The sequence below is a fragment of the Electrona antarctica genome (assembly GCF_951216825.1).
Source record: "Electrona antarctica genome assembly, chromosome: 3".
In the NCBI taxonomy this organism is placed as follows: Eukaryota; Metazoa; Chordata; class Actinopteri; order Myctophiformes; family Myctophidae; genus Electrona; species Electrona antarctica.
In genome coordinates this window covers 20,603,961-20,615,651 of record NC_136808.1, presented here as the reverse complement: position 1 = coordinate 20,615,651, position 11,691 = coordinate 20,603,961, and the positions used below count along the sequence as shown (strand labels likewise).

Here is an 11,691-nt window from a genome sequence, read left to right as displayed (position 1 = left end):
CCCTGCTTCTAGTGACTGCTATTGTCCTTCTAACTAATGTTAGATTCATTGAAAATACACGACCATGCTTCTGGTGACTGCTATTGTCCTTCTAACTAATGTTAGATTCATTGAAAATACACGACCATGCTTCTGGTGACTGATATTGTTCTAATGAATGTTCTAATTGAAAACACACAAGTTTAACTTACAGTAAAACTATTTTACAAAAACATAAGATTTGTGCACCTGCTGTCCGGAATAGTTATACACTGATAGCTTGGCTATAAACTTTAGAAAAAAAGGGCAGCAATATTTCAATGTTTTTACATTCACTTGGTATAAAACCTTTGAGAGTAAAAGCAGCTCTCTCTCTTCTCTCACACTCTATCCCCTCTCTCACCTCATATTGCCTCTGCCCTTGTTCCTATGGTAACTGTGTGTACAGAACATGTGTGTGCGTGTACGTGCGCACACACACATCACTGTATAATTGTATTGTTATTTTTCTGTTTTAATTGTTAATGCTTCATGTTTTATGTATTATTTTATGTAATTGTATATAAATTGTTCTGTAATTGAAATGTACTTGACAACTTCCTTTGCCTTGCCTTATCGTGTGTGTGTGTGTGTGTGTGTGTGTGTGTGTGTGTGCGTGCGTGCGTGCGTGCGTGCGTGCGTGCGTGCGTGCGTGCGTGCGTGCGTGCGTGCGTGCGTGCGTGCGTGCGTGTTCGGTAAATAAAGTAAAATGATAAAGTGGATGCAGAGATCTAGCAGAGTAACGTCACCACAGCAACCTAGTTACCTAACACTTTGTTACCATGGTTACACACGCACCATCTCTCTCTCTCTCTCTCTCTCTCTCTCTCTCTCTATCTCTCTCTCTCTCTCTCTCTTTGTCTAGTAGCCTAGTAGGAATAAATAATATGGATGATTAGACTCCAGGAGACTCTAGTAGTCATGAAATGAAATCTGTACTATTATCACACATGCAACCTCTGAGCAGGAAATGAACATTAGAAAAGTATAGTAGCCGATTCCAATTTATCAAAAATATACAGTATAAATAACTAGAAATGCACTCTGTCGAGCCGCCAACTTGCGCATTGTACACAAGTAGGCCATGTATGGCGTACTTGTGCGCAAGCAGAGCGTGCCATGAGTTGCGCTCACCACTGCTGGTACGACTGCTGCTCTGAGTCCTAAAGCTCTCTGCTGCTGTCTAGGTTTGAAATACAGCAGTGGTCAGTGGTCCCTCATTGCCGGGTGGAGTACACCAACATATACATACCCAGCCGATACATACCCTGTTGACCTTATACCAATTTTGAAACATACTTTAGTTACATCATCGAGAACAGTATAGTTTCTCATTGGCTGGTGGAATGTACCAACATACATACCCAGTCGATGGCTGTTCTTGGTCCCTGATTGGCCAGTGGACAACACCAACATACATACTTGGTCCCTGATTGACCAAGCAACTCCACCGACATACGCAGCCGATTACAGTACTTGCACGCTCTGCTTGCGCAAGAAATACATTTAGCTGCAAGCAGCGATAAGACGGGCCAAGCAATAAGAAAAAACATTTGCCAACGGTCAAATGGTTCATGAGCTATGCCTGCTCAAAGTTTTCATTTTCAATTGAGTGCTCTAGCACCATCCTTTGGCCAATGGTCGTGGACTTCGCGTCTTCACCGTTTGGCATAGCCCTCTACCATATTGCCAAGTTTTGCTAAAAACCAACTGCACGGTTAAGCCAGAACTGCTATTTTTGACGGAAGAAGAACAAACAGAAGAAAATCCGGCAAAATACAATACGAGACCAATAGGACCTTCAGGCTTAGTCCCTTAATAAAAAATAAATACAAAATCATGTGGAGATCCACAGGCTGAGGACCACTGGGATAGAGGACAGCTGATTAAAACGGTCACAACTGGCCTGAGGGAGGTGTACCATCTAGTGGCGGAGCATTGGATGGTGTTTCTTCCTCAAATAATCTTTATTCAAACATCTTTGACTAAACTCAAACTGGAACAACACACTCAGGAAACATGAATGAATGAATGAATTCATGAAGACTTTACTTGGACTTTACTTGGACTAACAGCCTGCCTTGGTGAGTTGTGAGTTTGTGACTCACGCCAGGTGAGGCTCAGGCCTGGTGAGGCTCAGGCCTGGGGAGGCTCAGGCCTGGTGAGGCTCAGGCCTGGTGTGACTCAGGCCTGGTGAGACACAATAGTTGACAACTCAGTTACTCAGTTGTTGTTGTCATTGCATGTACTCCAAAGGGCTGGTGTGGAGCCTGTCAGCAGGGAGTGCAGTATACAACAGCAGTGACAACATCGAAATGTGTGTGGGGAGGAATGAATTGGCATAATGATTCAATTGGGGAGAAAAGGGTGAGAAAAGAGAATTGGGTATTCTAAATAAAAAAAAATACAAATACAAATAAACTGGTTAAATGCTGGGTGACTCCCTGAAAAAAATCAGTAAGATGTGGGACCATTTTTTAAAAACATTTTAATGAGCTGAGACTCACTGATATTTCTGACTAATTGTCCAGTCAGTCATTTATAGTGCAGACGTGGTGTCTGCGGTGGCATGTCAGATGGCGGATTGACTAATATTCATATCAACTTCTACCAGTAGTATTTGTCTTCGTGAAAGTCTTGCTTATTGGTGTTAATTGTTGTCATACTGTCTTGATCACTTTCACTGTTTCATGTCCTTTTTGTAAACTTTTGTAAACTTGTAAATCAAAGTATTGCATGGCACCCCTGGACCGGCGTCACACATTGGTATGGCGTAAGTCTTCAGTGTTACAGTAATGTAACTCACAGAGGGCACACATGTACTGTATGTTGCATGTGTACCCTCTGCGTTACAAAAGGATGAATCAACGCCTTAAATTCACTGTGTCTGCTCCTGAAAAATGAAAGTGACAGGATAGAACTGTAGCTGTAAAATATTCATTATTTTTTTAATGTAAAATATGAATGTCTGCTTCATAACCACTTTAACTTTGGACTGTAGTTAAAGCTGATAACCACTCAGTTAAAGCTCATAACCACTTTAACTAGAGAGAGAGAAAGAGAGAGAGAGAGAGAGAGAGAGGGAGAGAGAGAGAGAGAGAGAGAGAGAGAAGAGAGAGAGAGAGAGAGAGAGAGAGAAAGAGAGGGGGAGAGAGAGAGCATGTATGGATATATGACTCATATACCCATATATGGCATTATGGCCATTACAGGTAGCCACTGGTATATTGGTCTGATTTGGCTATAATGCTTGGAATATAACCTCAAAAAATGAAATGATATAATTTTCAGGCAGAAACAAGTTTTCAGTTAGCAGGTAGGAGTTGAAATCACTTTCTAGCAGGTTTGTATGGCCTTTAACAGGTATCACCAGTCACCAATTGTGTAATTGGTCTTATTGGCCTTCATGTTCGAAACCTCAAAGGCTGTAATCACTTGTATGGATGGATGTGTTGACAGAAAGTAGCTCATTTCATTTTGATGAAACAAACACTTTGCAGATAGAAAGAGGATAATTCACAAAGCTTTCTGTACAGTTACAAATGTGTTGGTGAGTTTAGGCTAGTGGATAAGATGTTGGGCTTTTTTGTTGTCCCTTTACATGCAGGAAACCTGGGGTTAAAATCCCAGGCGTTACATAACACGTTGTGCGGGTCCGGTGATGACCTCCAGGTCACATGACAGTGATGTCATTCCAAGTTCAATGTGATCCAGTCCACCAACACTCCAGTACAGGTTTTCTAAGCCTCCTTCTGTAATTTAACATCGACATTCAAAGTTCAAGATATACCATAAAGTTAACACGCTGTATTATGTCCATTAACCCAGTGGTTCTCAAAGTGGGGTCCTTGAGAAGGTTCCAGGGGATCCCCAGCAAGATGAGTTAATATAGCATCAAAATCAGTTTAACTATACTTTAACAATATATTACACAAACAAATACACATTGGCCCATTCAACCCAGAAGAACCCCCCACGGCAGGCGCCAGTATACTGTTCCCGATTCGACTACAATGGAAAAACATGGCACAGACTGACTAAATTTAGCGATTTAGCGGTAAAAAAATCTGTAGTTCTCTGGAAATACAGGCTTTACTTTTTGGTTGAGATATTGCGAAAAAAGGTGATCTTCACTGCACTTGGACGGACTCTATAGAGCAGTGGTTCCCAAACTTTTTCGTGTCAAGAACCCCCAAATCAACATTTATTAGGCCACGGACTGCCCATTTGAAAACATATGCCAGTGATCCCGATAAGGGAGGATTTTCACGGCTCCAGCAGTGATTACGAAACAAGGACCCCCAGTTTCACACGCATTATGCCATGGATCCCCGATTTAATGTCATTTCTATCTCTGGTACCCGAATTTATATTGTAAAACCACTGTTAATTTAAGACCCATAAGGGTCCATTTGGTTACAAATTATCATTTAGCTGGGTCCCCCCTGGAACTCCCTCAAGTACCCCTGGGGGTCCCCGGACCACACTTTGGGAACCACTGATCTAGAGCACCGAAGTCCTGACGTCACTGTCAGTAGAGGGCGCCAGTCCACTGGTTTATGTACTTTTTATTTGCATTGAAATCTCCATAGGGGGATTTTAGATCTCTTCATATAAGAACTGTGTTTGAAAAATAAACCGATCATCCCGGCCTTTTCACTCATATGGATATGAAGCATCGAGTGAAGGTGGAAATGTACAAATATATACCCAAAGAGTAACACAATAAGCGCTAGAAACGAGTCAAACAACCCAGAGACAACATTTCCGGGTAGGCGCGGTGGCTGCAGCTGCCCGTCGCACATGTTAATTACGTTTTTATTTTATTTTGTATATATATATAGTGAATGTTTCGTGGTTACTACGAGTCGAGTCACTGCCAGCTGAGCTTACGTCAATGAGGAATCTCAGGAACGCAATGTGTTGACAGCTGGGCGTGATGTAGCACCGACATTGCTTTCATACGTTGTAGTTTCAAGGCTTTTACATTAATTCCATTTTCTCCTTAAACTGGCTGTATCAAATATGAATGGACATCATTAACGACGCACAGTCACCCCCCTGACAGAAAGGCCGGGATGATCGGGATCGGGATGATTTTTCAAACACAGTTCTTATATGAAGCGACCTAAAATCCCCCTATGGGGATTTCAATGCAAATAAAAAAATACACGAACCTGTGGACTGGCGCCCTCTACTGAAAGTGACGTCAGACTTCGGTCGGGATGACTCCAGACAGACTTCACAGAGCGCGCCGAGTGTGGCTTATCCATAGAGTACTAGCCAGAAGTTGGTGCGCACACGAACGACGCTGTCCACACTTCGAACGCTGCAGTCCGCACTTCTGAGCCCTCTGATTGGCTATACTACTTCACACGTCACTGCGCTCTTCACACGTCACTGCGCTACACCATGTGACACGCGTCCCATCGCACCACGCAAATCCTATCAAAAAAGCTAAACGCTGTGCCGTTTACATCCAAAATAATGTGCCACAACTGTCACAGCATCGGCAGCTCCTCCGCCGCTCCTGCCCCAGAGTAATATGAGCTTCATACAATAGAATTAGCATGCATTCTCTCTGTACTACTCAGTACAGTAACAGTACAAACAAAAACCTGGCCACTCGACCAGGTTGCCAGGTACGCGCTTTCCAAGCAACTGGGTCTATGAAAACATCTGGTTGCCAGGTTTGCTTTTCCAAGCAAAAAAATAAAAAAACAGTTTTGCACTCCCGCTATTGCCTTCTTCCCATTTGCGACACGTGGTGCTTCTAGTATACGTATCTACAAGCTCACAATGCATTGCGATGCACTGCATTGTGAGCTTAGATTTGCTATTTTCAAAATATTTTCATCAATTTTATACATTTGAAAACTTGTGAAAGTATTTTGATAACAATACTTATACTTCAGTCTTTCACTCAAGTGAATTTTGATTACCAGACGTGTAGAGTTTCTACATTGCATTATATTTGTTGTGGCTTGCGCCTTTATATTCCTTTTTATAGAGGGATAGGTAAGGTATACAGTAGACTGACAGGAAATGGGGAGAGAGAGATGGGGCCATGGGGGGGTGACACGCAGTAAAGGCCATCGGGATCGGGAGTCGAACCCGCGGCACACTGCCAGACTGGATTACCATGCAGCCAAGGCTACTTTTAGTTTTACTTGAGTACAAAATGTGAGTACATTTTCCACCACTGACCACTGGGATTGTAGTAGCCTACATAGTTACAGTATAACGTTTGCTATGCTGTCAGAGTCACATGCGTTGTTATACTGCCTCTTATCACAATGTCCTTACAAAAGACCCTGGCATTCAAAACAGCTAAACGCTGTTGGAAAGAAACTCTGGCACCTGCTGAGTACCTGGAGCCTCCAGTGTCATGTTTATAAGGAAGTGGCTCCGGCCGGCTACAGCATTAACCTGGCAGTGTGTGTAGGTGTGTGTGTGTTTGTGTGTGTGTGGCTACGCTTTGTGTGTGAGGAAGCATGAGGGACTTCATTGTGTTGCTGAGCCTACTGGCTCTATGCTGCCTGGCCCAGCAGCCCCATCCATGCTGTGAGTACAATACCTCTGAACTTATAAGTATTGCTTATTGTTTTATGCTAGCGTCCGAGCTAGAGATGCACAATATAATCGGTAGCGTATCGAAATCGGCCATATCAGCCATAAAAATGCCATATCGGTATCAAACCCATCTAAAAATAACCCAGATTATTCTCACAGATAAGAATGTGACCGTCAATGGCTTTCTGCTCGAAGAGCAGCCAGTTTGCCTGTCTCTTTAGGAGTGTCAGCTGTTAGTGGGGACTTTCACCAGCAAAACATTAAATAATCATTTAAATATTTGGCAATGAGTTCAATATAAATTCAAGATAATAATGTAATACCGGTATATCGGAATCTGTATCCATCGATATGACCCTGCAAATAATCAGAGATCTGATATCGGTCATAATTTCAATATCGTGCATCTCTAAGCATTCCTATTCTGGGGGGAAAATAGCACATCTCACAACACCTCACAACTCGCAGTTATTACATTTTAGTCACATCTCTTGTCAATCTCAAATTGGTTCAATATGTAAAATCCACAGACACACCTTTACATGTGTTACATTTTACGCTCTCAAGAGTTAAATTATTGTTAAACATTTGCATTAGTCTATATAGCATGTAGAACAATTGTTATTTTGATCAACGTCGTTATCGCTCCTAATGGAACCACATCAATGCAGAATGGAATTGTGGACAAAATCTTATCCAACGATAACAAAATATCGTCTGAGAGGCTAAATCTCATCAAATGGTGTACCGTGTTACTCAAATGCCGAATGGACCTTGTTAAGAAAAGGGTTGAAAACCACTGTAGGCCTATTAGAACAAAAACAACTAATGCACAGTATTGAGCCATTGTTGTAGAATAAAACAGATTTCTCTGCTTCTCACAGCTAGTCCACTTCTCATGACTGGAGCATTCACTGTGGTGAGTGCTGCATGCTTTTCTTCAACACTGCTGTAGTAGGCTATTGAGTAAAACGAAAACTAATTATCAACGAGTCAAGGTGAAAACATTTTTGACATATTAGTCTGATTAAGCACTTAAGCCCTATTTTATACTTTGTTTATGCAAAGTAGTGGTATGCATCGCATAAAAATACAGAAAATAGCCCATGTAGCTCAAAATGCACGTTGTGGAGCTTGAATCTGACATTTTTGTGTTCTTATTATCGATATGTCTCGCATGGTCGCACCTTCCTACCTACATGACTGCCTGCCTAAATATGTCCCAAACCGCCCCCTAAGGTCTTCCACTGCTGGCCTGCTCGCTTTGCCTAACAAAATGGCAACAAAAAAATACAGGGAAGCAGCTTTTTGCTTCTACGGGCCGATGGCGTGGAACAAACTCCCACTGTACCTTCGACAGGCAGCCTCTGTAGACATTTTTATTTTTTTTTGTTATTCATGTCCTCACTGTATTGCATTACTGCTATTATTTCTTAATGTTTATGCCTTGCTTTTCTTTTCTTTCTTTCTCCATTGCTCTGTAAAGCACTTTGAGCTGCATTTCATGTCATGAAAGGTGCTATACAAATAAAGTTTTATTATTATTATTATTATTATTATTATTATTATAGTAAGCCTAGTAGTAGTAATAGTAGTAGTATTTTTAATAGTAGATTCAATTAATTAACTGTAACGTAGACTCAAATCAAAGTGTTGTTCTCTCAGAGGACCCATGATGAGAAGATGCATTCGTATGGACAGTACTGGTACGATGCTCTAGGACAGCGCCAACGCGTGAAGGAGTGGGGGACCCTCGACAACAAGACCCTGACCGTCGATGCCCTTCTGCTGTTCCACGAGGTACGTGCATGCGTAACACTTCACTAGAGGGTATGCACATGCAAGGTGAGTGGCAAAGTGAGTTTAATGTTTAATGCAATCAGATAAGACTTTCTGTTTGGATGTATGGGCTGTCAAGGCCAGGAAGTAGCAGTGTAGTAGTGGCAGCGGTGGCCTAACGGTTTGCGGCAGTTCGTATCCCCGGACCGGCACGTTAAAATTACCACCGCTGAAGTGCCCTTGAGCAAGGCATTGAACCACTACCATGAAATGTTCTATGAGCAGGGCCTGGCTGTAAACAAGTATCTGATGCTTAGTCCAGTTACCCTGGGTAAATATAGTAACTTTGCTTTGCTTTGTAGTTTTTTGCCATTCAGTACGTTCCTGCATAACTTGGTGATGTCACGCGCATACCCTCTATACTGCTGCTTTTTTGTTTTTACTGCTGTTTGCATGGAGGAAGTCATTGTGCTTTATAGACACCTCAGTGACTACTACTGGTCAAGGTTCAGTTTATTAGCATGTCCCAAACTGGGCAATTCATGTTACAGCAGATAATAAAAAACCTCTAAAAATACAGTAGATAAACACACATAAACAATAACAGACATAGATATGTATATGGTCACAAGATCCAGACAATAAATATAATATGTGCAACTACAAGCATCCTCCCACACTGCATCACAATTACAAGGATCTAATAGTTACCCAGTACCAGTTACCCATGTACCCAGGTAATAGTCTATTAAATAACCTTGTGGAATGTGTCCTTCATAATAATATATACGTACTGATAAAGAACTGATTAGATCAACGTTAAAATATAAGAGCAGTACTTGGCCATGGAAACGACCTGTCATTTAGCCTACTATATTTGAGTACAGCTGGGTTCTGATAAGACAAACACAATGGACCATATGCTGCATTGATGCATGTACAGTATGTACAGTATATAGCCAGTATAAAGTGAATAGACTTGCCAGTAAATCAGTAACACTGATTTAATTCATACACAAATACTATGGTTTTAAAATAATTATGTAGCACAGTGGAATAGACACTGTGGCACAAAAAGGTTTAGTCACTTACATTTAATGATCATTATTTACATCCTGATGTGAAAGAAAATATTTCTAAGCTTGTTATGTGTGTCCTATGGACAATCAACTTCAGTTGGGAATATTTAATTTGTATGTGGTGTCATAATTGGCATAATTGGCACACAAATGAACTGTTTCCTGTTAAATGTCATTCCTCAGCATACTGTGTATCTGATTGACGAGCCAAACCAGAAATGCGTCCATCAAGCTCTGAAGAATGACTGGTACTCCATGGGGGTACCACAGGATGCCTCCCTGGCTGGACAGGCTGTGATAGGCAGCTCCTCAGGCCCTGGTCAGGGTCTGCTGGTCAACAGCTGGACCGGAACTCTGCCCGATAAGTCAGGTTAGAGGCCAATGGATGCAACAACCTATCAGTACTTCAATATAGAAATCCTCTGTTACAAGTCCGGAATGTACTTGAGTAAAAGTACAAAACTATTGGCACCAAAATGTGCTTACAGTAAAATATCAAAAGTAAGAGTACTCATTATGCAGAATGTCCTGTTTCATGTTTTCCAATGTATAAAAATCTTTTGAAAAAGCGTATTATGTATTTTCAAATGGCCAAATGTATACAGGGCTGAAGTTATTACTAAAGTTTATTTTTATTTTTAATGTTTTGTAGTGGAGAAGAGTACAATATTTGCCTCTGAGATGTAGTGGAGGTGAAGTAAAAGTGTTGGAAATTGGAAATACTCCAGTAAAGTAAAAAAAGAAATACAATGAAAGAAAGAAAGACAACTTACACCGCTGCCAATGTGTGTACCGTCACACACAGAGTAGTAATATTGTACACACCAGACTAACTAATATTGATCACATTGGTTTCCTATGTCTGTTCCTCCAGGCAATTACATGATGACTGTCACTGAGTTTGGATGCATTCCAGTGTCTACCACATATCACCAAGCACAGTTCGGCTGGATTGACGTACAGTATGTCTTCTTTTAATTATTATTATTATTATTATTGTCTCCACCAGGCCGAAGGCATGGGGAGAGAGTATGTTTTGCACTCCGTCCGTGTGTCCGTCCTTCCTTCCGTCCGTCTGTGTACAGCTAATCTCCGGCACCGTTAACCCGGTCGATGCCAAACTTTGCACACACACTCCCTGGATGCCAACGATGAACCTCTGCCCCGCATTTTCCAGAACGGCCTGTTATAGCGCCACCATGAGGCAGCTTTTCACATTTTTGACCTAAAACTGCACCGATCTGCGTGAAATGTTGCATGCACACTCCCTAGAGGCAATACACACACAGACAGACGGACAGAGACTTGGTGCATTTATAGTTAGTTAAAATAAAACTTAACTTATTAAACCCCCATTTGTCATTTACTGATGTTCCCCAGGTACTTGGTCCCCTTATTTTTCCACTCTACACCAAATGTCTTCACCAATAACAGCCAATAAGCCTTTAGATCTACTAGCCTTTTGATGGGCTGTGTGACCCTCCTACTTGTGCAAGTTGTGCTATATTAAATGTCTGCTTATTATTATGACACATGCCTGGGACAGGAACACTTGTGTTCTCACGTGGTATAAACCAACACCTCTGTTCTCACCAGCTTTTTCGATAACGTTATTGGAATCACGGACCCTAATGAGCTGGACATTCCAGTCTTCTGCAAGCGAGCAGAGAGGAGTGCCGAGGAGGGAGACAAACCAGCGACTGACTTCTTCTCTTTGTTCCTAAGGAGACACTGAGCAGCTCTGCTGCATTGTGCAATGAATCAATAATAAAGAGAAGTTACTGACCTGCATTTACTCTAATGTATCAATAATGTTTGATGTCATGTTTAATCAAATGCTCTGATACAGTCTATGTTTGAACCTGGGAATTGGCTACATGTTGGCCTACTAAGTCCAGATGTCAGTTCTAGTCTTTTGACTATATATAGCCTATAGAGTGTTTGTTCAGTAACTTTATTCCACTGACAACAGAGCAATGAGGGATGTTTAAAATGTCCATCTCCTCAACCCGATTACTTACCTTGATCTACCACTAGATGGTGCTACTATATCTTCAGTTTATGTGACCTGGCATAGACGACCAACATACAGCCTTTCTCACACAGTTATATTCTGCTCAGCCAGCATGACTGGAGAAAAACAAAGGTATTTAAAAATTAAGATTAACAAAATCTAAACCAGAAGTTATCAAACTCTTTCGTGCCAAGGACCCCAGTCCCCCACATTGATATGCATTTGAGT

At 41.6% G+C, this 11,691-nt stretch overlaps 1 protein-coding gene across 1 annotated transcript; it reads left to right on the top strand.

The window, feature by feature from the left end:
* Nucleotides 1-6,516: 6,516 nt before the first annotated feature.
* Nucleotides 6,517-11,184, top strand: LOC306919685 (ependymin-1-like; the record flags this gene model as incomplete). The annotated part of the gene is made up of 6 exons (XM_079496239.1): nt 6,517-6,582; nt 7,476-7,510; nt 8,257-8,391; nt 9,633-9,819; nt 10,324-10,411; nt 11,046-11,184. The coding sequence occupies exons 2-6, from the start codon at nt 7,490-7,492 to the stop codon at nt 11,182-11,184; spliced, it is 570 nt and encodes a 189-aa protein (XP_079352365.1). The 5' UTR covers nt 6,517-6,582; nt 7,476-7,489.
* Between the last annotated feature and the right edge of the window lie 507 nt (nt 11,185-11,691).